Below are 27,156 nucleotides of genomic sequence, written 5' to 3' on the forward strand. Positions count from 1 at the left end.
AGAAAGTGATAAATTTTTAAGCCCCTTGAGATTTGCAGGGAAAGCACTGATTCATCTGGAGCTCCCTACCTAATATATGTTGAAATGAATTAAAAAACCCACCACACCCAAAAGATCTTCCCTGAATGAATGAGCTTGACCCACTGCCTTCAGCCATGATCCTGTGTTTATGGACTATGGAGACTTGGATAAACACACCGTTATATTTATAACGCCAAGAGGAAAACGGCTCTTCCTTTGGGAGCTCTCCCAAGGAAGGTGTCACTAAAACGTAGACGTGATTTCACCTCTGAATCCCATCCTTCTGCAGGGAAAAATCCCGAGCGCAAAACTCACCTTTCTGGAGGAGAGGAACTCCATGCCTCTGGCCACCTGAAAGCTGTAAGAGATCAGGTCCTCCATAGTGAGGGGCAACTTGTAGAGCTCATCAGCATCTGCAAAGGTGGAAAACACGGTTTGTTACAGAGGTTGCTCATGAGGCAGTTATTTTCCCCTTCTCTTACTGACCCTATTGCTCCCATAAATTCAGTCTTCATAGGGTAGTATTCGAAGGTCAACCCAGTGTCACTGGAATCAAAAATAGTGCTTGCTTTATACCCCACGCTTTGGACACTGCTGTGTTTTCCCCAAAGATAAGGAGCAGTCAGAAGAAACAATCACACATTTTCCTGTCAGATTTAGTAACCCTGGAAATAATCTTTTTTTAAATCTTCTACCCTCTGGACATGACCCTGTGAGCGTCTCCCACGGATGTTTATTAGGGTGATAAATGAGGAAAAAAATTTCAGGGATGCACAGTATGTTGTAAAAATATCACAGACCGTGTAGGGACAGGAAGGAATTAATACCTACCCTCCTCGTCCTCCTCCGCATCACTCAGACTTTTATCTTCCTGGAACCCAGAGCTCGCGAAGCTCTCGCTGCTGGTGACACTGGCCAGCCTTTGTTTTTTGCCTTCCACTGGCTCAATATCCTTTTTCTCTTTCATTGGCTCTCCTTGCAGAGAGGAGTCCTTCAAACAAACAGAGGAGAAGAGGTGCTACATCAGAGCGAAGGAGGGGGTGGGAGAGGAACCGAGTCAGACTTCTGTCGCCTTTCCACCGGGAGAAACTGCTGGTCCGTGGCACGTGCGGTCACGTCGCCCACGGGCACACGTGTCTGGTGCCACTGCGGCATGTGGCAGTTGGTGGCAGGGCTGCGCTCCATCCAGGTTGCCATCCCCAGAGGGCAGAAACGTGGTGGCTTGGGAGCACCAGCACATGATTGTGGGGCAACCTGGGTGGGGGCTACCTCTGATGTGGTGAGGATTTTCAGGGCCCATGGATGGACATGTCTGCTGGGCTGTGGCTCATCTCAGCCTGAAATGAGACATCTAAAAGGGCCTATTTCTCTCTGGTAGCCAGAGAGGGAGCATGGTGGGATGAGTTGAGAAGGATGTGCCCACAGTGCAGGTGTCCCAGCCCTCTTGAAATAAAGCATCAGCTTTTCATCCCAGACTGCTTAAGGCACCTGTCTCTATGTCCCTGAACAGTCTTTGGCACAGGCCTTCCAACGAGGAGCAAGGGCACTTTGTGTTTGAAATACAGCTGCTTTTGGAACTGACTGCCTCTCTTCCCCAATGCTTTTACCCGATGCTTTCATGTTACAGTCAATGATGGTTTCATGGGACACATCATGCAACACTTTTTGGAAAATGCTTCCCCCCTGCTACCCAGAGAGCAGCCTAGCTGCCTGGCCATGCTCTTGCCCCTTCTCCTCTTCCCTCTTTTCCTGTGACCGTGTCTCTCTCCTACCTGTGCTGGTACAGAGCTGGGCTCCCTCCCTCCCTCCCTCCCTCCCTCCTGGGCACCCTTCCCAGGGGTGCCAGAGCACTGAGTCCAGGCAGGCTCCTCAATGGGGCAGATGTGAGAGACTCCTCCCAGGGTGGACCGTGCACGGCCATGCTCCCTGCTGAGCCTCCTGCGCCAACAACTGCACGTTGGAGGAGGTGGCTGCTGTGTTTCATGCGGAGTCCAACATGGATGGCCTTGGGAACAGAGACTCAGCCAAAGCCCTTTGGAGGGGGAGGTCCTCTTGAGCGTGCCCTCCGACAGAGCCCTCCCAAAAAGACTCTGAGATGCTGCTGAGCTTTTAGCACAGCTGAGCAGGGGTTTTGAGGACTGCTGTTCTGGGTCCAGGCTCCTAAATCCCACTTCAGACCCTTTAATCCTTTGGGGGATTTTGCTGAAAGAGCACAAGCAGGGATATAGTTGGCACATTTGGGTTCAGGTTCATAATAAGAAACATGCCGTGGATTTGATTCAGAGGGCTGTGGGATGTAAGGACAAGACTCTAATCCCTCTTCCTCGATAGCCCTTCTCCTCACACAATGAAGAAGATTACTTGCAAATCTCTGAACATTAGGTTGTCTTGGAACATGAGCTTTAAATGGCATTATCTCAGTTGTGTTCCCAGCAGTACTGGAATCAGTGGGCAAAACCACTTCCTTCGGCTTCGCTGACACCAGCCTCTGAAGTGACTCCAAGCTCAGCAAGAATGGGTTCGTCAGCAGCGGGGCGAGAGCACGTGGGGACACTTTGGATTGGATTTGCTTCTGCTGTAGATGGCTCCATCCAAATTACTCACAGCAGTCTCCTTGCAAAGTCAGGGATGAAAAATGAGCACAGCATATCCCACATCAAATATTAAAACAGGTCAGGTGAACTGCACCCAAAAGCAGTTTCTCTGCTTTGGTAGAAGAAAGTCTAAGGATACTAGCTCAGAGGCTGGCACCTACATTACTGACACGTTAGGTAAGATGAACCCTACCAGAGGCATCTGCCTCCTCACCTTGTTCGGGCAGAAAAAATTCCTCTTGCTCTTCAGGTAGTTTGATAAATTCCCATACTTGCAGTATTCAACAATCACCATCAGAGGCCCTGGGCAAAAGGAAAGTGCATTTTAAGCAGCATAAAGCAATACAAGGGGTTGTCAGTTCTGAAAAGAATAGTCTTTCATGCCTGTAGCTGTAACTTGAGTCCAGAATAACTAACAATATGTCCTAATAAAGTAGAAGGCTGCCTGAAGGACACTGGACATGTTAGCAAAACAACAGTTTCTAAAAATTAGGGAAGGGCCAAATTTTTGAAAGCTGGGTCATGAACCTGGCTCCTGAGGAACCCTCTGTTTCCTCTTCGGGCAGTCTGCGTTCAGACTGGACTCCCGCAGCCCACGCACACTTGTTGATCTAAAATAGGTGACATATCTAAAACAAATGGTCGCTGATACTGGCCCTTTGATTTTCTTAGTGCAATATCGTGAAGGATTTTACACCGGTTGCCTTGTGATTCATTGTTCAGGGCCAACAGCCAATATCCCTTGTTCCCAGACTTTCCAGATCATGTTTAACTTGAGCTTGAGCAGTGAAGTGAGTGAGATAAAGGATAACAAGTGGCATGGTCCTAAATTCACACTTCTCATGTTAATACTAAAAGAGAATTTAAGTAGACAAAATGTTTAATCGCTTCATTAAGTGACTAAAAATCTCCTTTTCCCTTCCTCTTTTTTTCACCAACCACAAGACAAGCTCAAATATTTCAGGTTAATAACTTGACCTCTGGGTGAAAAACAACATGGCCAACTGACTGTTATTGGGAGGTGATCCAAACCCATTTTCAGTGCAGTGCAGATTTTTTTACCTCCATTTTTCGTGCAAGCTCCCAACAAATTCACAATATTGAGATGATGACCAATGTGGATCAGGATTTTCAGCTCGGTCATCAGTGCTTTGTACTCGCTTGCTGTGGCCCCTTCTGTAAATGCAAAATAAAGTCAATGTGAAAAGGCAAAGAACTGCTCCTGCTGAGCTTTACCACTTCTCGTTACTTTCCATTGAAATAACCTCCATTACTGGATGTACTTCATGGGTTGATGTTCTTTGTCTATTCCTCCCTGCTCAGCATCCTCTTACTCGCAATAAAACCCATAAAAAGAGTTAGGCACTCAACTTCCTCCCAGTAGACTCTGTTATATTTAGAACTGACAGAAATTTTTTTCACATGAATAATTTTGTCATTTCAGCCAAAAAATGAAAGAACAAATAAAAGGGGATTTCAAGACTATAATTAACTCTCTCTAGAGTCGGTTTCAGCTGACCTGACTTCAGCCATCTAAGAGTTATGTACTAGCCTGAACTAATCAACGTCTCAAGGAGTCAGTGGCAAGAGTAAAGCATTTCCAGAGGATGATGCAGCCGTCAGCTTTAGCCATCTGTGTATGGAAGAGATGAACCACCCTTCGGTGATGATTGTTTTGTTCTGTTCATTATAGAGGATGGCTGGAGTATTAAGATAGAGCAGGGAAGTAAATTTTAAATGGTTAAAGTTAGGTGATGGCATTTCACCCTTAACGGTTATGATCAATATTAATAATAATAGTAATAGTAATGATATAAGAAATCCCACAACTAAACCCAGAAGATTCTCTTTAGTGTTCAGTGAAACTTTTAATTCGCTCTGAGCAAATTTTTTCTGCAGAATTTTGTTTTTGTAAGAAAACAAGAAAAAACATATTGCATTGTGTAGATCCGAAAGGACTTTTTCAGTTTAGTGACACCAAGAGTAAGAATAGTCCAGTGGGAAGAACCTAGGGCTAGGTCTTAAAGGGCTTGTTTTCAACATCTGAACAGAAACAGATTTTCTTGGTGGCCCCACACAAAACTTGTCATCTACCCAGTGACCTGCTATTCACCTGTATAGATGGTTACACTTCCCCTCCACCTCACGGGAATTCTGCAAGGGCAAAGTCCATGAATGACTGCAAAGTTCCTGGATAATCTAGTGAGGACACAAGGAATGGGGCAGATCTCCCCTAACTTCAGGTGCTCATAGTGAAGATGCCTACAGAGGATCTAGGCACTCTCTTTCTTTGTAGTCAGCAGAGCTAAACAACTGCTCAGCTCACCATATGCAGGGATCTGCCTTAGGATGGGATGAACTGTTGTTTCTCACCACTGACAATAAAGGGAATCTGAGTGACTAACTCAGATACAAGCATCTACCCTGCACATGCACACATGAATCCCACCATGAAGACTTCTTGTAGCTGCCCTCTGCTCCCATCTATTCCAGGAGCAACCTCTGCTGGCTTGATGGTGCTGGCTGGCACAAGAAGCCTGCTGCTTCTTGCCAGCACATATGTCTGTATGTTGGCAAAACAGCTCAGTTAATCAGGGGTCAGGCGGTGACCCAGGTGACAGGCCATCTACTGAAACCAGTGACACAGATGGTTATTGGCCCACTGCTGCAGAAGGTCTGGACAGGGACCAAAGCTTAAGTTTCCTCCCATTTTCCAGATGTGCTTGCTGCAGGGTAGTTGTTCATTTGGTGTTGGCCAACAGGGTATTTCTGTGCTTCTGCAGCAAGAGAGAGGAGAAAGGTTTCCAACCCTCTCAGCTGCAAATTCGCTCCTTGGGGATGATCCTGGATATCACAGTAGCAGATACCACGCCTTGCTAAAGCATTTGATATTATATTGCACAACACGTCTACTGAGGACAATATGAAGAGGGCACACCCTACACGGAGTACAGCTGCCAGGTCATTGCTGGCAAGAAATAATAGAAGCTATTTCAGGTTGAGTGTTGCAGGGACAGACTGAATTGGTCTGAGAGTATTGCACATGCTCCTCCAAGGGCTGGAAGTAACATGTACAGATCTCCTCGTAACTGATAAGCAAGTATGCAGCTGTGAAGATAGGAGCCGCTGGGTAAGAGAGATGTATTCAAACTATGCCTGAACAGAGCCAACTGAGAACATCAGGGATCCAAGCCTTACTGGCAGAACAAGGGATGTGTCTTGACACTGAAAGGATTCAAGGATTAAGACAGATAAGCAATGCAGCATAAGCTCCCAAGGCAATGCAAAAAAAAAAAAGTCTGATATGATCCTTCGATATATAACTAGGGAAAGCTAAATACAGAGGAAGGGATGCCACCAGGACTCTGGGTTAGGGAATTCAGCCACAGCTGCTGCAGGCTACTACTGAATATCATCCTGCCTGCTAACTTCCCAAGTGCTCTCTTCAAATTGATGAGGGTCCTTGTCCTTTCTGCTCCAATGAGAAAAGTGGCAGTGAATAGCTGGGAGATGATTTCACTTTGGGAAGAGCACTGGTGTATGAAGAGCACTGGTAAATCCATTGCACAACCTGGGTGTCAGCAGCCTAAACACCGTGTGTTGAGCCTGCAGATGGTTCAGAGAGGATACACCTGTACAACAACTCCGAGATTTAAACAGATTAATCTGTTTAGCTTAGTAAAAGGGCCTTCATGAAGAAAAATCATCATATAATCTAATGGAGAAAGTTAGAATGAGAAGCGAAAGTCAGACAAATGCAAATTAGACATAAGGCACCTGTTTTTAACAATGAGATGATTAATCATTGAAACTAATGACCAAGGAAAATATGAAGGCTTCCATCCGAGTGTCTTCACATCAAGGTGGATGCCTTATGCTTCAGCTAAATTTCATTTACGGTGTTCAGTACAGGGTCAGTCTAGCATAATGGTACAATGTAGGGTACGCAGGAAATCTAATTGCCCCTTCTGATCCTACAAAAGTGACTCTTTCATCCTTTCTGGCATTTGAAGCAGTGGAAACAGATTTTTAAAAAAACAGGCAATCAGGTTCTCACTACATCTGAAACTTTCTCCTGCATCATGTGACAATTTTTCACCCTTTTTACTGTGAATACAATTTTTATTTCATAGTTCTGCCATTTCACTTGCGGTGGACCTGAAACATGGTGTACACATTTTGGAGGCCTCAGAAAGTTGGGGGGGGGGGCAACATCATACACACTTGCTTTCTACAGAATCATATTAAAAGTGGGACACTATATAAGGCATCATTTTTTCCATCCCAGCTTTGCAGTAAGATACCTTTTAGCATTTTCACAGCAACTATTCTGCATGTTGGTGATTTCTTAATTCCAAAAGCGGATGCTTGTACCACCTTTCCAAAAGCTCCATGTCCAAGAGACTTTCCTGTAAAGAAAATAAATTGGAGACAGTCTGGTAAAAAAGAAATCTTGTCAGCAAATGGCTTCATAGATAATGAATTGAAAAGTGTGCCTTACAATGAGTCCTGCATGTATATTCACCTTAAACACCTATAGGTGTTTTAGGTTTTTTGTTCGGTTTGTTTGTTTGTTTGTTTTAGAGTAAACTGACAAACCACAAGACAAAGTAATTGGAGGGAATAAGTGATATGATTGAAAACGATGCTAAATTAATGCAGCCATTCAGTGGAGGTACACTGACTTCTGACCCAATTTTTTTCAGTCTAGCTCTGCCAGCAGAAAGAAAGATTTGCTCCTTTTTTCCCTGAGCACACTGCACCATGCAGCAGGCTGTGACACTGCTACTTATGTCCACAACAACACAGGGCCTTAACCTAAACTCGCACACACACTGAGATTCAGCTTGACAGAGACTCTGGTAATTTTTACAAATGAAATTCTTCCTTCTCGATCAAGGTGCCTTAAAATTGTCTTCATTACAGGGAGGCAGCAGCAACTTTCCATCGCAGCCCCTGGAGTACCTGCACAACCCTCTGATGCTCTTCCCTAGCAAGCCCTTGTAGGTTGAGATCATGGAGTGGTGAGAAGCTGCAAATCTGTGCAAATGAGACCTTTACATTTCCAAAATGAGGTCTGGGGGGGGTTCAGTGAGACAGGACTTGGAGTGACAAATGATGGGTTTGCTCATGGTGGGTACGACGCTTCCAGGTGTCCAAGGGCAGACATTTGTGCTGTGATATCATCATCATGCTGCTACTAAGCAGACCCCAGGAGAAGCACCCAGAGGTCAATAAAATTCTCCAGCAATGGAAACTGAGTGTCCTCATCCTTCATGTTCAGAACCAGGTAAGCCTCCAAGGGTACTGTTATAACTTTTCTAGAGTTCATGACATTTTTTGCCGATCTTATGATCACAGCCTCCTTCGTGATTTATTACTGTTTGAAGCAGGGAGTATTGACTACCTCTTTGACAACGCACTCACGTGGACAGGCCTGGCTGCCTCTGCCCTTCTCAAGTGGCTGGCAGGGTTTTGATCAGAGAGATCTTGTCAGTGTATCAGCTAGCAATAATTTTTTTTCCAAGTAACTATTTTCAGATTGTATTTGTGCTTCACCTTCAGCAGAACCCAGGCACCTAAGTGGCTAGCAAGAGTATAGCAGCAGGCTTTGTGGTGTAGAGGAGAAGAGCAGAAAATAAAGGCCAGCTTTTCATACAAAATCAAAGGATAACATGTGCCATATATTTATTTCTCAGATAGGCACTTGTGAGATAGCCATCTTCATAGAAGAATTTTCTTGTTCTATGATGGGCATCTGTTTGACTAGCTCTCACCTGGACATCTTCCCTGTTGATGTCTAAAGCTAAGTGAGAGATGAATCCCACCTAGACACTCACAGGCAAAGAAAAAGAGCTGCTGTCAGTTCTAAATTAAATTAAATAGATACTACCTTTTATATGTGTATCACATTTCTAAACTGTAATTCTCAGTGTGTCTGTCAGTAGAAGCAAACAGCATATGTTATCAAAGCAGTGAAAACATGAAGTGGCATATATTAAGCCAAAAAAAACCCCCAGAAATTTATTTCCCCCTAGATGTGCAAAAGTGTTGCATTTTTACAGCAAATAAAACCCATGACGAACTTAATCTGGATGGCTGAAAAGCATCAACAGACTGAGCCTTGATATGTGAAAGGCTTAGAGTTTGACACACAAATACAAGTGAATCAGTGTATATCTTCTTTGAAAATCTACACTCACCTTCTTTTTCATTTACTGCATACAGCAGATGTATAAGGGAAGGAACATTAAGACTAAGGTCTCAGTTTTCTTGGTGAATTGATGTTCTTAGTCCTTAATGTATTGACTGTTCATGGTTTCTACAAGATGAAGTTGCAGTTTGAGGTCCTACAAAAGTCATCGTACCTTTGTTTAATCCATAGCTTTAATCTGTTTCCATCACTGTTAACTCACTTCCCACATTGAGATAACCTACTTAGTCACCACTTGGAAAACGTACCAGTTAGCTCATAAAGCTACACAAAGCTGCTAACCTTTCATAAAGGAGAATGAGCACTGGAAACAACACTTCCTTCTCTAAACAACGATTGTGATTTAATGGGAAACTGTAATAACACTTGATGTATTAGTCTTTGTTGCTCCGCTATTGTTTGCGCCATGCTAAATGCTAGTGCAGAGTAGGGCTGCTCTAACTTTTCAGCGCATAGATCGAACTCCACAGTTTAGTATGTAGATTGTGTCTATGACTCAGATTGCTCTTGCAAAAGACCCTTACGTTGACACACAAATTACAAAATTATTAAACGGAGCAATTAGAGGAATATTAAGATGCCCAACCATTTGAGCGGTCAACTTGTCACAGCCCTCAAGCAGCTACACTGGCCACGTTTGGGAAAACAGTCAGATATGAAATGTTGCAGCCTTTACATCCAGACCAAGGACGCAAAATTCTCTACTTACTTACTTAAATTTTCTGCACTTGACTTTGGTTTCCTGGGGCAATTCAGAATCCCTTTAAAGTGAACACACCCCTCAGTCAAGGAGTTTTGGATCAGGAGGTTTCCATTTCAGTCCCATTTTAGCAGGGTCCTTCAAGCATGTGAGTTGCTGGACTGGGGCATTAGCAAAAAGCACTTGCAGACACTGCTTTCCACGTATGTGGGAAGGCTCAAAGGTGTGTTCGTTTCTCAGGTCCTTTGCCACAGTTTGAGTCATCTGGGTTTTCCCCACATGCGGCTTCATATTTTCCATTATGTTACGTATGACAGCTCTGCACATGAAGGAGAACGGAAAGTGCTCTGCTCGATGCCAGCGTGGTGGGCTTGCAGTGCACAGGAGGGAGCGGGGCTCAGGAAGCCGTCTCCCGCCGGCGTGTCTGACACAGCACCGGAGCCATGTGGCAGTGCTCCCTCGGGGTCCTGCACCACAGCGTCAGCAGCGTGTGACCTCTCATAGATTAGGAAGGTCAAGCCCAAGGGTAAGGTGAGAAATGCATGATAGCTCAACACTTATGCTGGACGGCAACGTTATCGCCGACCACGCTGACAGTGATTTATAGCACCAGCATTTTTCTGCCTAATGAAAAGATGACATTTTGCTCTCAGTCGGACTAATCTATACTGAATGTTAATTACCCTGACTTCAGTGGTGCCTGTGCGAAATTTCCTGTAACATCTGTAGTTCTTACAGACAAAGGGGGAGTCCTGTTATATAAGCATTGCATCACAGCCGTGGGCTGTATGTACGCATGCTGGAGGAACACATAGCAAAGGAGATGTGGGCTGAAAGGAGAGACTTATTTGCAAAGCTTACAATAAATATGTATCCTGGAGGATAAGTAGGTGGAAAGAGAAAAACAGACATATCTGATGCTGGAAGGAGTTGCATTTCTAAGTAAAAATATTTTTAAACAACCATAGAAGCACATTTTGTGTTTGTGAGACACTAATCCTCAGAGACTGCCAAGGTTACTCAAAGACTGAGCCAACTGCCGTGCAAGCAGGACTTGCACTGAGCTAATCTAGCATACTGCACATACCCAACTTCCCTGAATCTGGTTCTCATTCATTGTCAGCATTCTTTATTTGTTTACATCAGCTCTTCCACTTTTAACTCATTCTCTGGTCGTCATTCCTCACCTCCAGACTCCAAACACCAACCCTGCAAGAGGTGGGTTTTTCCTTGGTGTTTACATTCCATTTCTGCTTGATTCTTTCCATGGGATTTGCACACAAAGAAAGCATCACATAAAACAGCGATCACATTGTCTGCACATCAAGAGCTTGGTCTATCATTGTAAGAAAACTATCTGACAACTGAAGACACTCCATCAGAAGGTTATGTTTCAGCATTCCCAGAATTGTGTATGACAATTATAAATGGCTGGCAATATATTTCAGCTGTGCTTATCCACATGTGGTCACGTCATGACTTCCAGCAGGCGAATTAAGTGTGATCCTAATTGTATGCGTGTTTTAATCACCCTCTGTCCCTCATCCCCAGAGGACAGAAGGAATCTGTTACAGCTCCTAGCTAAAATGCAGGGATTTTCTAGCACTTAGCTAGCCCTTTTCTAGCCCTTCTAGCCCTAGGACAAATCTAATGCATGCCTGAAAGAACAAACAGCACTATAGGAACAGGCTGAGCTTATCACTGATATTTTAATTTTGACCCTCTTGCTAAAATCTGTGTGGTTTCTGGAGGGATTCCTCAATCTCAAAATCTAGTCCCTACCCTCCTGCTCTCCTCATCAGCCCCACACTAGGCTAAGCAAGTAAGGAATGCTCCCAAACCATGCTTTTCACTGGGGCATCTGTAGGCAAGCTAGCTGCAGGTTCAAAGTTTCTGTAGATATTTATCTATTAATACGTGGACCCATGTGTCACATTCTTGCACTTTTTGTAGTGCATGGACAAGAATGTTTGTAAATCTGTAGCACAGAAGGAAAACAGGGAGAGTGCGCTGAAGAGAAAAGGAAAGGGAGAAACAAGGAGGGATACAGAGTGGAGTGTGAGGACCCATTTCTGCATCGTTTTTTTGCCAGATGAGCACATAACCAGGTTACAAGGGAAGAAAATTACAGTAAATGCCAAAGGTCAGGCTCCTGAGTCTAGAGAGAAGCATCCAAGTCAGCGGTCTGATTGGGAAGCTTTCGGTTGCCCTGTTTTTATGTCGTGTTTTAAGTAAATGGGACTGCAAAAAGTAGAGTGCAGCATTATTGTCTGTATTTTACTTTTTGTACCTGGAGTCAAAATACACATATGGGAAGTCAGGTAGACACAGTCAGTCTGTCCTAAATTCTATAACTCAGTCAGGGTCCAGGGCACTTGGTATGGAATAGCTCACACCGAACCTGGCAGAATGTTGTGCTGCGTGTCTAAAACACACCCGGCTCCTCTTTACCTGTACCAGTAAATCTCATTCAATCACGGCAAACCCAACGTGAAGTGTGTCAATATTACCTAGTTTAAGCCTTTCCCTTGCAATCTCCCACTTGCTGGCATCATAAGGCAGACGTTCACATTGCTCATCTAAGGGGACTTCATCAGGATCCATTATGATTGACAGGTAATTGTTGGTCTTCATTTCAGAGGAATAAGGCTAGAAAACAAAGAATATGGCAAAATGTAAAAGAGGATAAGGGTATCCGTCAGCATCTTCCTGTTTGGATCAAGGGTTTCAAGTTCTGTTCATGGGGCTGCATGTTTCACAGTCCAATAGATGGTTTGGTTAAGTTCCCTTTTGCTTTTTTAAATATTGCAAGACTTTTTATGTAAAAGAAACTCTGTCCTCTATCTTTCCTCCTATGTGACATACAGGTTTCTTCAATGAATTCCATGTGGATCTGTATTAACATATGCTTTTATGATACAGGCCCTCTGCACAGTCAAGAGAAATATTTTTGGCAAATGACTAAACATTGCTGATAAAAATAACTTTCCTTCATGATTGTGCAAAGCAAGAAGTGGCCATATGCAACAGATGGAGTTCAACTGCCAGTGTTTATTTTTTCCATATACCCAGCAAAGATAGATCATATGTGGTTAGAAGTTGTGCAAGACTAGTCGTCAGGAGACTAGACATTATACAATTCAGAAACCGTTTACAAATTTTCAGAATTTTTTATTTCTTCGGTATAATTTCTGACAAATTTACTGAAATTACTTGAGTTTGGAGGAATTCATAAACACCCAGACTCAAACACGTAATTCCAAACACATCATTTCAAACGAATTTGCCAGAAGTTCAGTTTCTACCGAGCAAATGGATTATCCACTTCACATGAGAAATGTAAGGAAAGATGAACCTAATCTCAAAATTTTCTGCAGTCCAGCCATTTGAAACATATTTTCCTTCAAAGAGCACCTAGATTGCCACTCTAATCCACTGGATTTTTCTTGATGCAGGAGTACTTATGTTTCTGTAGAAAAGGTACAATGTTTGCTCTGATTTCCTGGCTATTAGTTGGAATTTATGGAAAATCTGCTGAACTGAGCCCGTTCATGTTGCATTTCCTAAACTCATGGAAAGAGCACACAGAGACATACACAAACACACAGATATATCTACATATTCTTTTGTTGCTTTAACTGCCCCCTGTGGCTTTCAACTTTCCTCCACTACAGCTTGGAAATATGTCCCCAACAGATGCATTTCCAGGCATTTGTTTGAGAAGGATATGACTAGTTGTGTGTGCTTTGGTTATAAACATGACTAGACTAAAATGGCAGTAGCTAATAGGTCCTGTTTTAGTTGCCTTTCACCATGCCAAGTACACAGAAGGTTAGTCCCAAGAAGGATTACGCTGATGCTTGGGGAAAAGTCAGGTGGCATAAAGCCTGGCTCCAAACAATCCACTGACCCTGGACAGGACATGGATAAGTGGGATATGGATAGAAACAGAAGCATGTGTGGTGCTGCAAAAAGAGCATTTCTTGATAGAGATGTGTGTACCAGGCTGCTCCTACCGGTCACTTTAGAAGAGCTTTTAAGTGGACCCATTCCAGGAAGAGCTGTAGGGCAGTGGGAAGGTGCAGGGATCTTCCTATGTTTCTTTATTTCAGATGCACTGAATACCAAATCTTTGGCACAATTAGATGATGAAGAATTGTTAAGCATAGCATTTGTCCCTGTATATGTAACAGACAGGCTTTAAGAAAATGCTCTCAGTGAGCATAAAAATATTTTTTTTCTGTTGTGGCAACGTAATTTGTAGATGAAATTTAATTTAGAGCTAATTCCAGACATAAATCCTTGAGAGTTATGGTTTGCAACAGAAACACAGAGAAGACCATAAACATAGACCAACACTAGCTGGAAAGCCTCATCTGGAAAGAAGCCTTCACATGCCATCTAGTTAAAGTCCCTTGTTCAACAGCAACAGTGATTATTTTTACTATCTTTTAACAAACTAACAAACAAATGTCAAGTTTTGGCATCATAACAAATAAAAATAAATCTGCAACCCTTTGCTACTTTTAAAACTTACATTTTTCCAAGGTTTTGCAGCCATGTTACGAATTGCTTCATCATTACTGGTGAGCAGTCAGAACTGGTCCCACTTGCTTTGTAATTTCCCTATAGCGACAAAGTTTCTCCACAGCTTCAGCGGACCTCAACTTTCTCTCCCCTAAAACTCCCATGCATTGTTTCTTATGAAAGTTTGTGGCAGTAGGAAGGCAGGCAGATGGCTGCTGCCATACCGCCCTGGTTTGGAGATCTGGTCCTGCATTCCCATCGGTCCATAGAAGTTCTCAGTGTAAAATCTAAAATACAGGCAGGCCTTAATGCAGGCTGAGATAAAATGGTCTGGCGGGCTGCAGTGAATCTTTAGCAGTTGTCACGGAGCTTGGCCAGCTGGACCGTGCTCTGCCGTGGCTGCTGTGAGCTGATGCCCGTGGCACTGCGCTGTGGTACCTCTCCAGCTGGGAGAGGGAGGGCGGCAGGGGCTCAGCGCCTCTGTGGTGTGGGAGTGGGGGAGAGCGGGACGCACAGCCATTCCTCATCTCATGTCCTGCAGTGCACCCCACTGACCCAATACTTCCCTTCCCTCAAATCCATCTGCTCCTGAAAGTTGCTCTGAGATCTTTCTGCACTACTGAAGAATTACATTTTCTGCTTATGAGAGCTGCTGTGGTTTAACCTGCACACACCATGCAAGGCAGACATGGTGCTGTCAACAAAAAAGGGCTTTAAACCATCACGGTCAGCCTTGAACAAGAAGGAGGGTCAGCTGCAGGGCAGTTAACATTATCATGCTGATACAGGATCATCTGCTCTAGAGGCTGCACCACCAAAACTGCTTCAGCAAAATATCACTTTGCAAGTGATATAATTATACCAGACACTGTGTGCAAACCAGACCCTAGCGCGCCCTGTGAAGATCTGTCATTCCCACTCACTCAGATCTTCAAAGACATTAAGACGCCAAACTCCCACAGCTTTTAAGGGAATGGGGATGCCTTTGGTGGGAGTCAGGCACCCAAATGCTTGCGAGTCTCAGAGCCTTGCCCCCACCCAGGCTTTGCTCCTGGGCTTACTCATACGCAGCCTTGCAAGTCACGGTTCCCTGAGCACCCATCAGCAGCCTGGTGATTGCACAGGGAACAAAGGTGAGCAGTAAATGACTCAGATTTTTTTTGGTAGACTCAGCAATCCCAGTGGCCTGGGAAGGATTTTCTAACACAAGCAAAGGGCTGGTAAGGAGAGGCAGATGCTGCCAGGAGCTCCCCGTTTGTTCTTACCCTCTTCAGCTTGCGAATGAAAAGGGTCAACAGGAGCCAAAAGAGCGTCGCAGCCACGCAGGTACAGGTCAGGGTTATTAGCTCCAGATTTGACCTTTCTGATGTGCCTGGAAAAATCAAGCAACAAACATTTTAGAAAATGAGCTGCAAAGCAAGGGCACTTTAAGTTTCTTTGCCATTAAAATAAAATACCAGGAAGGACCAGCTTCTTTTCAATAGGGTACTAATCTCTGTTTGGACTGGCTTGCGGAGCCTGGAAAAAAATGGTCTCCCCAGCAAAGTCGTTTTACTGAACACAGCAAAATTGCATTTGATCCATCCGTAAGTTTCTCAGTAAAACGTCAGCTCTTCTTTGGGGTGCAAGAGGTGAAGTAAACCAGGTTGAAGATGGCCAGTCAGATAATAATTTCCTTTTGAGGTAGAAATTCAGCTGCAGGGTATTTTTAGCCAAATTTTCTCTGTGTGAGAATGTGTGTGGGCCTGCTCACGCAGTTTCACCTCTTCCCCGCGCTACAACGGCGAAACCCATCTGGCCAAGCCCACATCTGAGAGAGCAGCAGAGGTCTCAGAAAGGCTTAGTCCCCAGCAGCCTCTGGAGAGGACAGGGCTAGTGGAGGGGATGGCTCTGCTGGCCCTTCCCCGAGGGCAATGCTGAGGTGTGAGAGCTGCTGATAACGTGCAGGAGAAGCTCCAGGGAGGGCTTGTGCTGGTGTAGACACCAGTGAATCCAGGTGTGACCTAGGGCACACTGCAGTGCCGCTTCTTGGGTTTTGCTGTCCAGGACGCTTGACTGCCTTTCCTCGGGCACTGTGCCTGCTCTGCCCCAGCTCAGCGAGCTCTTCCATGCTGATGGCTGAGCCCTGCAGCCTGCACCTCCATCCCAGCTGTGCTGGAAACCCACCAGCCCTCAACAAAAGCCTCTCTGGGGGGGAGCTGGGGGCTCCCTTGGAGGCTCGCGGTACAGCTGGCAGCAGTCCATGAGCTCTCCTTCACATGGTCTGGATGGACCCAGTCTGGCACCTGTGAGCTTAGCTTGTTCAAAGCATGGCACGGGGATCTTGATCCTAATCCCCACCAAGCAGTGTGGCCAGAAACCCGGGGTGTAGGACCCAGTGCTCCCTCCAACCCACTGGTCCCCTGGCAGGCTCTGTGCCCTCAGGTCTCCTGCTGGTCACACCAGCAGCACAGGGCCAGGCTCCCCGAGGGGACACGGGGCCTCCTCGGTCCCCAGCAGCACCTCGCAGAACCCAGCTGGCCGGGAGCTGGGAACAGATTAAGCAGGGAAAGGGAAAAACAAAAACAACGACTGAAAATGGAGCAGCAAGAAAACATGAACATTAGAAATCTGGAGAGTATTAGAGCCCACTGACAAATCTTAAAAAAAAGCCAAAATAAAATTCACTTCAGACTGCTACTTAGGGACTTGTAAATGGTTTCAGAGCAGTCTGTTTTGCAAATCCTGTGATCGTGTCAAAATACCACACTTCCCACAATATGTTTTCCATCTGATTGGTAGCAAATGCAACAAAACCCTCATGCTCTGCCTCTTATTCTGATACACCCTCCAGAGAGAGAAAATGAGAGGACAAGGAGGAGTAATTCTGAACATGATTTCACAGTGGTTTTGTCAACTGCACTTGCAGCAGTTTCAGACCCCGGGCAGCTCAGTGTTACTCCTGACACATGAAAAAGGGATGATTGATGTCTCACTGGTGGGCTTACTGAGTAATCCAGAGGGATGTGTTGCCTGGTTTTAGGCAAGGCTACGGAATTTTGTTTAGAGGTTGAATTGCCTCCTGTAGCTGTGGCTTAACTAGCATAATATCTTCCCTCTCTGAAGGTGATAATCAGATTTGCATTTGTGCCCTATATCTAAGATTGCTCCAGCATGTCCATTCTGGAGCTTTGAGAATAAAGCTCATTGAAGAAAAATATGGCCGCAAGTACAAATGGAGATATAAAGTATCTATATCTCCAAAGTACCGAGAGTGTTAATTTTTCACAATTATTTTTTTAAAGGCTTGATTTAGGTATGGGACATAGTGATGGCATAAAAGATACAGCCTAATACAGCTTGCCTACCCTCTGGCATCAGGCTTTCCTTTTACATATGGATAGTCTCCTCTTGCTTCTGTGCAGCACCCGTGCAGATGGTGAGTAATAGTTTCTGACATTTATTCAGCAAAACCTGGAGGGGTTGAAGGTTCACTTGTTGCCACTGCTCCATATGGCAGGACTCAGAAAACCTGTGAGGCACGGTACAGCCAGCCCTGGGGTGGAAGGCAGCATCTCCCTAACCGCTACCGTATGCTGCCCAGGAGTTAGCGAAGAGACGTGAAGGTGCTGTCTTTGAAATGTCTGAGTGAATTTAGGCAACTGGAAAGCATTTCTCCGGGCTGGGTTATCAAACGTTGGATTCCTAGTCTTGCTAAAAGCCTTGCAGCCAGAGCTGGCTGAGTGCCCCTTAGCTGTGTAGGAAAAGGTTGGATTTGAGGCAGAACAGGCAGGAACACTCAGAAGAAAACTTAGGATTAGCAGAGTTTGGAGGGCCTGTAAGCTGGACCAAATCCCTCTCTCTGCCCAGCAACCCAAGTTTTATGGCTCCCCCTTACACCCCTCCCAGAACTTTACCCACCAGCCACCTCATTAGACACAGACTTTCCCCCATGTCCAGCCCTGCCCTGTCTGACTTGCAGCAAGCAGCAGCCCCCTTTTTGCCCCTGCAGCTCTGTGTCAGGTGTCAACCAGGGAAAAAGCAATGCCTGCTTTGCACGAACACCACTCTGCTGCATCCAAAATGTCCCTCACCCCTACACCAATGTGGTCTAGCCTGCTTAATCCGTGTAATCCCATGATCATGGCAGTGCAGCACTGGGATGGGTGCTGAGAGATGCTGAGGAATTTCCATCCTTGGAGGTTGTCATGGCCTGGCCAGAAAAGCCATGACCAACTGGATGTAGTGTTGGTGATGATCCAGGTTTGAGCTGAGGTGGAACTAGAGACCTCCAGGACTCCTTTCCAACCCCCTTTGGTGGTTCTCTAAGGTAACAGGAGTCTAAGTGTCCCCTGATATTCACCTTTTCTGTTACAGTCACCCACATAACCCAGGCTGAACCTCATTCAGTAGCCAAGGGAATTCCAGTTAAACTTCATGGAAACATTCCTGATGACTTCAGAGTCAGAGTGACCCAAAAAACACAACAACTTTTTGAGATACAAAGTCAGAAAGGTAGATAGAAAAACAGACAGTTATTTAAAAAGCAATCACCATTTTCATAGTGTCAGAATAGTTCCGTGAATGCTTCATAAATGTCATGCTTTCCTTTTCATCAGCAGGGATCACATTAAGTTATCAAGCATCGGCTTTAAGACAGAGCATATTGCTGTATTCATTTGCTTGTTATACATCTGGATTTCAGTGAGTACAAGCTGTAAAAGATGCTCATGCTCATTCCTCATCAGCACATCCCCTTCAAATGGTGCAGCACCTCTGCAACTAGTTGTATCGCTGGCTCCCGCTGAGAGGGGGTGTGAGGGTCCCCGGGAGGAGAAGCAGGGCAAGGCTTTCATGGCAAGTCAACCACTCTGCGAGCAGGGCAGACACCGTGCAGCCGGGTGACCCCCCGAAGGATGGCTGCCCAAGACAGCCTGTGCTACCCCTGTGCTCAGCAGCTTGTGCTCCCAGGTTTTTAGGGACACCGTCCCCTCTGCCTGCTGGGTGCTCTGGCAGACATTTGCTGTTCCTGTTCAGGCCTTGCAGATTCGCTGCCTCTTCAGTTCCTCAGCCAAAAGCAAGCAGACAGCTTGCTCTGACATGTCCACAAACATGGTCCCTCTCCTCCTCAGACGGCCCGGCAAGCATGGCTTCCAAACCAAACACGGGCTGCAATTATTTAAAGACAGCCTTTGGATTCCACCATCCATTCATTCATCTCGGATACAAAAATAACACACTGTTTTATCTGTGAGTATAAGAATGTTTTTTCGGAGGAAATAAAGAGAGCAGACAGTTTCCTTCCTGACTCATTCACAAACTACTCTTCCAATCTGCTGAACACGGCACCAGCACGAGGCATTGCTCCGCTCCCTTTGATCTGCAGCCCCGCACTCCGAGAGCCGCCGGGATGGAGGGAAGGCTTTGGTACTTGCAGTGGCAGTTGCAGGGTCTGTATTTCTCAGAAAGACAAGCAAGCAGCAAAGCCTAGAGAAAGCCTCACGTTTAAGCCCTGATCTTGTCCCTCCAGGCTCAGGGACGGGGTGAGAGGCTGCCGTTCCCTGGAAGAGGGAGAGACGCTCCAGTTCGGTGTAGGAATGAGTGAGAAAACCTCCAGTGATGTCCCTTCAGGCAGTAGGAAGAGAGAGGGTGGAAAGGCATTTTCCCTGATCACAGTAGATAAGACAAACTCTCTCTCTTTTTCTCATCCAGTCTCAAAGCTATAGATTTTAATATAGTAGACTTCATCTCCTGCTTATCTAAGAGCTCCCACAGGAGTCACACAAGAACATTGCCAGTGGACCCCAGGACATGTAACCAGAGAAGAAGCCTTCCTGGCTGCTGTCTTTCCTCTCCTCTGGATCATGGACTAGGAGATATGACTTCCTAGAAGCCATCCAACAGAATGCTTGGGGTTGTAATAAACAGCCACGCTACAATGATGTTAAAAATCAATACAATAATGAATTACATTGTCCAGGACTATAAATTAGAAGGACGCATTGGACAGCAAGCATTTAGGCACAAGTTATTCTTTTAGCTATTATAGTGGCTGTAAAAACCTTAGCATTATTCATAGAGAGGTGTTTTTAACTCCTTGATTACACCGGTTAGGCCAGCCCACATGTACATATACTTATCCCTGACCTTTTAAATCAAAAACATCATTGTATCATCAATGATCACCATTAACTGAGACTGCTAACACACTCATGGCAGAAAATCAATACTGATTTACTAGCTGTTAGTGTCTTCTGCTGTAGGGTAGCATCCAAATACTCAGCAGTATTCAGATACATTTACCAATTGCATGAGAACATCCACAAAGACGTAACCCCTGCCTGAGAGACCTAGTGGTAGTCAAACTGTTTTCTATAAAGAGAAACTAAATGCATTTAGGACTATCTACTTAACACATGAGATCAATAAGATAGGTTATGTCAAATTCAATTTACACATGGCACTGACTTATATGGAGGATGTCAACCTACTTCTCTTATCTCATAGTATATGAACTAAAAGGGTATTCAATGAAACTGAAAAGTCGCTGGATAAACTGTTTTTATGCAATGTAAAATTACTTGATAGAAGCCACTGCCACACGCCTGAGTCAAGCTTGGCAGAAGGCAGAACAACGCTGGGCATTTAAATGAATAGCAAAATAACTCACGTAATGGTTACAGGAATAACTAGATCATACCTACTTCTTACAACAAGTACCTTTGAAAAATGCATGTGTAGCTATCACTATGCTAAAATCTTCTAGTCCAATTTGGCAGTTCACTTTACATTGAAAATAAACAAATGAAAATATCCCAGGTCTCTAATTTCTATGGAATTAACCTGAAATGGGAAAATCAGTGGGTAGGAGAGTGTTCCTTATTCTGTTTTTTGTTTGTTTTGATGATACTAAATTTACATTTCTCTTCTACCCTGACCCGATCTTTGTTGGGTTGAAGCAATTTTTCTTTTTAGGTCAGTGTAAACACGCTCTGAGTTAGCATTTCCTGCTAGGCTTCCTTTCCAACCTGGTACGCTTCCCTTGCTAGGACTTCCTTCAAATTGCTGCCTTCAGACATCACCGCCTGAGCCCCAGGCCATATCCCCACCTTTCCAGCCTGAGTAAGAACATCACCCTGGCAAGCTTGCTCTTCCCATTTAATGCCATGCTTTACCTTGTACCGTCACATATGCTGCACTCTCCACGGACCCTTTTAAGTTGGTGGCTATGCACTGGTAAAGTCCTTCATCCTCCTCTTTTACTCTTTCAATAAACAGCATTCGGCTTCCAGGCCCTAAAATTATTCCTGTGAAATGAAATATTTTGCAATGAGAGGGAGCCAGGATATAAACAAAAACAGGCCCTTGTGTAATAATATCTGCTTCAAGTTCTTCTCAAAAGAAATCTGAGCCACAGACTGCACAGCACAATGTTATCTGCAGGAAAGCCAAATGTACTTGGATGTTTTGGGAATCTTTTGGAAATCTGTGTTTACAAAGCACTTGTGTGAGTGAAAAAGCTCAGCCTAAGGGAATGATCTTGGGAGCACTTGGTATCGTGTATATTGATTAGCACTGTGCCTAGACTTTCATCCAAGTTCGTCAGCATGTCTCCAAGTTTTGGGAAACGGGTGGTCTGATTACTTAGCAGTGCACTTACAGGCATAGGGCCGCATCAGAAGCAGCTCGAGCTTAGAGCACTTCCAAGACCCAGCTCCATGCATCCTCACTGGCCTTATAGGCAGCAGACTCACTCCAAATCTGTTGCCCATGTGGCATGGAATGATGGGCCCCTTCTTGGACAGACCCTAGCTAATGCAAAGAGACGTCCCATGAGGTATACCCTAAAACACAGGAGTTACCTGAAGTTTTCAACATCTTGTTTATTCCAGATGGGTCAACCCAGAAGCCAGCCTGGGCAATACTCCAAAAAGCGAGGAAGAGGCAGGCAGCAGATTTGGCCTCAGAACTGCATTTAAGGCACTGTGTAGCCAGGAAATGTGCAGTCAAGTACACACTTGTGCGTTTGGCTCCATCAGAACCACTGTCCCATCAAAATGTATTCCCACCATCTATTTCAGGCACCTAACTGAAGTGCTCTGACCTACTCTCTAGAAACACCTTCCTGGCTCCTAAATTTATGTGTTGCATTACACTCAAATTAGACACGTAACACTCATTTTAGAAGACAGTGCACATTACAATGATGTAAAGCTTCATGAAATCTCGCTCTAGATTAAGTTTAGTGTCCATGCTGCGAGTCTGCACAGGCTTATAACTCACTTGGAGAAATCCTCAGTTTTTCCCAGTTGCCTTTATTCATGCTATAGTAATTTCCAATAATGCAGGACAGAACATTAAATATAAACTTTCTAAAACATTGTTATTGAAGACTACATTCAGCATTCAAGGTCCTACAGACCAAATCTCCTTGAACATTTTTGCTCAGCCTGATCCAAATGTGGATGAATTCCCATGAGAAAGGTTTTGCCTTTAGCCTCATCATCCATCTCCACCTGAAATCTCCAAGGAACACTTCCGTGACTGTGGTACCATCAGAGCTGGACACGTAGCCTTAGCTCATCTTTGAAGCCACGTTCTTGACACAGCAGTAAATACCTCCCGAAGTTTTCCTGTAGCTGCAGCATGCCACCTGGGAAGCTGTTCCTTTCTGCTGCATGAGACCTGGATTCCCTGGCTGCTGGCAGATGCATTTCAGTTTTTGAGACCCCAGATATGGAATTAGTCTGGCGGTTAGGCTGTGAATCTAGAACAGACTTTGCATGCCTGACCACAGACTCCCACTGGTACTCCTACACACATCACTCAAGCTTGGTTTTCTCCTGCCTAGCTATACACTGGCCAAGACACCTGATCCTTAGGCTCCCTCTATAGTAAATGGAGAGGAATATGTTTCTCTGGAGATGACTCTTCTAAGATGCAAATTGAGTGATATATTTTTTCCACTGACTCCATAGAGGCCCTTTGTGCCTACACCTCCAGCCTGGCTGAGGTTTGGCGTGAGATGGAATAACCCAGAGCACCCGTGCTGCTGCCTGCCTGCCTGTAACACCCAGGCAATACTCCTTCCTTACATCTGGGTGCAGATGCCAATGACCGCAAATGGCTACCTAAGGCAGACGGGTAAATAAAAAGGCTGTAAAAGGTAAGCAAGTACACAGGGCTCTCACCTGATTCTTGCTGTATTTCCTCATGGTTTTTAAACCAGGATATCTGGGGCTCGGGGATGCCACGAACCTGGCACTCCAACATGGCTGAGTTACTGGTGTTCACTGTCTGATCCGTAAGGTGCCGCAGCAGGGCTGGTGCCTCTTGAGCTACAAGACAAAACAACACCTCTGTTTTACATTCCTGTAACTGTGGGGGTTTAATTATCTTCCCTACCAGCATTTTACTGATGTAAACAGCTATGGCTGTTCTACCAAGTTCATTGTTCCCAAATTTTATTTACCGTTCCAGTTTGCTTAAGAGCATCTGGTGTGTACAGAGTACTCCCGTTACTCAGTGATAGCAGGTTATGATGACCAATGAAGACCCAGTGATGACATTGTTTAAAAGGTTTCCTCAGTTCCATTACCAACCACATTTGTTTATCGACAGCAATGAGTTTCTATGAAAGCTCAGAGTTTTGCATCATCTGGGGAAACAAACTGTGACACCAAAGTTTTAACCATTAGCAGGACACCCTTGTAGCAGAGTATCTCTGCGCCACGGATAGCACCATGCAGCTCTGTACACCACGATACCCCTGAATGGGACTTTTATCATTTACTTACATTAAAGAGTACAGTTACAAATCATATTCAGTAAACTCACATCATCTAAAACCAGAAACCATAAGCACAAAAGCATTGTGTTACATGTCCCGAAGTCTTCATAAATTCTTCCACTTCTGCGTTTCACATATTTGGCTGAACACAACAAGACCTGGCCAAACCACACCACAGCCCACCTGCCAAAACTGCGTTGGTGAGAAATGCGCCCATGTCCTCTGGCAGCCACAGATGCTGGAAACCCTGACAGCAGGGGCCGAAGTGGAGTGCTAGCAGGCCACACAGCATAGTAACACTGCTCCTGTTTTACTTTTATCTACTGACATTCACATGAACGCAATGTAATAAAACCCATTTCCATGACAGTCAGTGACAATGAGTATTAGAAGCACATCTCATCTGTTCTGCTTCTGCTCAAGGGCCTCCCAGAAGGGCATTTCAAAAACACTCTGTAAACATCATGTTAAAGTCATCCCTGAAAGAAGTAAAACAACAAATCTTTCTCATCTTCATTTCAACCCTTTGCTGCTCTTTCCCCCATTTCGTACAGAGCCAAAGGCTGTTCTGACAAAGATCAAGATATTCGCAACGTTTACACACATTATATGGCAGTATCTTTCTGTGACATTTGCTACTCTTATATCATCCTTTTTGGTATTTTGGTCCCTTTAAAGCAGTGATGGAGAATCCAGAGAGCTCCTGAGCAATCTCACAGATGCAAAATACTCTGCAGGTTCCCTCAAATTCCCCGGTCTTGCAAGAACCCATTATTTGCAATCTTTCCCTTCAAGGACACTGCCAGGATCAGCAGTTACTAACATGGTAAGACACACATTACAAAACATGAAATAAAATAAAACAAAGCAGAAACCAATTCTTAGCAAATGTTTTCTTTTAGACTCCAATAGATACCAGTACACCAAGTTCAAGTATAATATCGGCTGAATTTCTGACATTCTGTGTTTGGAAGATTATTCTCTGTCCTTTCAGAAAAACTGACTACCAGACATTTCCATCTTCACAATCATTCTGGTACCAGTTGTAAATAAAAACTCTCCAGAAAAATTAAGCACCTATGTACCACCAGCTTACACAGTGTGCATGAACCCTGCAGTACTAAAAGCACTTTTAAAGTAAGCTATCTTTGCTATGATCTTACTCCTTGAAATTAATTCCAGCATAGTCACGACCCTGCAAAGACCATTTTGGGCTTTTCTGAGCTGCAAGTCTGCAATTTCCACAGGCAATGCTATTTTTTGTTTACAGTGTAGTAGACAATTTGTTCTCTCTTCCCAAACAGTAATGCTCATAAGAGAGGCTGTAAAGTCTTCATCATATGCCTACACAATGACATGGTCAACAATATTTGCCTTGCAGCCAAGAAGACTGCCTTCTTCTCATTGATACCTTGCCTCAATTTTTCCACAGTTCTCTTTTTTCACAACACGGTCTGTCTATGAACAGGCACCGTCTGACACATGTCCACATAGGCACGCTGAGAAGAGCTCCCCATTTCGCGTTTATCAGCAGTCCCTGATGGACACCCCAGCCCAGACATCCAAAATGAAGGCGGACAAGATGACACAACAAAGGCAAATCACACATTCTGTGAGTTATTTGTGATTAATTTTAATTTGTTTATAGCCATACACTAAAGAGGGGTTTTCATATTAAGAAAAACTTTTTTGCTTAAAACTTAGATCCAGTCACCATTCACATATTTTCAATAATTTCTCTGCTGCAATAAGATGGTTTTTCAAGGACTTGGTCAACCTGAGGATTATTCTCTTTTGCAAACCACCCGTTTTCTCCCATTCATTTTTGTAGTGAAGCCAAGGGGGGGACTTTCCAACACCCCGCTCCACTCACCCCAAAGCTGAGGGGCTGCCCTGGCTGCCAGCATGCACAGTGCAGGGCTCAGCACCCAGGGCAGCCCGCCGGACTCGTCCCCAGCCCTCGTGCCTGCCCACAAACACTGCCCGGCTGGGCCCAACTCTGCTCTCAGTGCCCCCAAGGAACTTCATTGTAGGCAGAGTTTGGCCCAGGGGAACGACAGGGAGGGTCACAGAGGGGAGAAGGGGATGCTGGTGTCAGACCACTCAGCCGACCCGGAGTGGTAAGGAGGGAAAATTTGCATTTCCAAAAGCAAACAATGGCAAATGGGAAGAAAACATTACAATTTGTTCATTTGGGGATATATTTTTGCATTCCATCCATTTTTGTCCTTTGTTATGATTATGTTGTCTGTTCACTTATTTTTATTAATCAGTACAAAAATATAAATACAAGCTTTAATTTTAACACTTAAAAAACCCAAGAAATATAATTCACACCTTTCTCCCTAAATAATATATTACACAACAGAAGGCAGAGAAACTCCTCAAACCGATGAGATTCTCCAGTCATCTGAGGACGTCAAAAGTGACATCAGTAGTTTTTATCTGGCCACCAAGAACTGCTTTCCTCAAACGTTTCCAGTGAGGTTTCTCTGTGCCTCCCAGCATGGGCAGTCACATCGGGATGTTAGGACATCCTTGCACAGTGTGGCCCTCCGAGCACTGGTCGAGACCAGGCTGGCAGGACATCCACCCAGCACTGATACACATCATCGCAATTCACAACAGTTTCACAGAGGAACAGTCTAATTGCCATATCTCTTTTTCTTTTGACCCAAACTCATATTGCCTGGCAACTGGCTGCTACCAGTCATCACGCTCCAGCTCCCAAGGCCATGGAAAATTCATAACGTCCTGTCATCACCGCCCACCTTGCCATCAAATGTCTTCTCACAAAACAGCCTCATAAAAAAGGGGATTCTTATTGTAATTCTTTTGAAGACTTGCAAATGCTAAAGAGCGCACTTGCCCCGTTTTTAAGCAGTCACCAATGATTTCGCTTGCTTTTTAGGCATATATTAGAAAAAAAGAGACCCAGGTCCCTTTGCAAGAACACATTGTTTCTGGAAGCCATCACACTAATAATGAACAAAAGAGCTACTGTATACAAGCAGGCTATAGGTGACATTTCAAGATATAAATGATTATTCTTTTCTTTACTCTGACAACTTCCAGGTTATCAATTGTTTTCTAAGCATTTTAGGCTCCATGAAACTGGCATTATGGGGAAATGCTATTGTTTACCCTTTCACACTTGACAAAAGCAATTCCCACGTGAAAGACAAGTTTAGCCGTGGGACACAGTCTCGATACCTAAAGGAGGAAATAGTCTGGTGAGTTCCCAAGCGCAAGAAACTGTCATGTTGTCACCCTCTATTTTAAAAGCACAGCCACTTTGTTCCTTTGCTGTAGCTATTTTGGTCACTACGGT

At 44.6% G+C, this 27,156-nt stretch overlaps 1 protein-coding gene across 1 annotated transcript in view; it reads right to left on the reverse strand.

The window, feature by feature from the left end:
• FLT1 (fms related receptor tyrosine kinase 1) overlaps positions 1–27,156 on the reverse strand; it is a 113,509-nt gene that overhangs the window by 13,743 nt on the left and 72,610 nt on the right. Inside the window, exons 14-22 of the mRNA XM_082304329.1 lie at positions 23,227–23,373; positions 21,211–21,342; positions 15,322–15,428; positions 12,040–12,178; positions 6,920–7,024; positions 3,678–3,791; positions 2,830–2,918; positions 853–1,012; positions 337–434 (exon numbers count right to left, since the gene is read on the reverse strand). Of these exons, the coding sequence (XP_082160455.1) occupies positions 337–434; positions 853–1,012; positions 2,830–2,918; positions 3,678–3,791; positions 6,920–7,024; positions 12,040–12,178; positions 15,322–15,428; positions 21,211–21,342; positions 23,227–23,373 (1,091 nt within the window). The remainder of the gene's footprint in view (positions 1–336; positions 435–852; positions 1,013–2,829; positions 2,919–3,677; positions 3,792–6,919; positions 7,025–12,039; positions 12,179–15,321; positions 15,429–21,210; positions 21,343–23,226; positions 23,374–27,156) is intronic.

This window comes from Platalea leucorodia (genome assembly GCF_965183815.1).
Source record: "Platalea leucorodia genome assembly, chromosome: 2".
Taxonomy (NCBI): Eukaryota; Metazoa; Chordata; class Aves; order Pelecaniformes; family Threskiornithidae; genus Platalea; species Platalea leucorodia.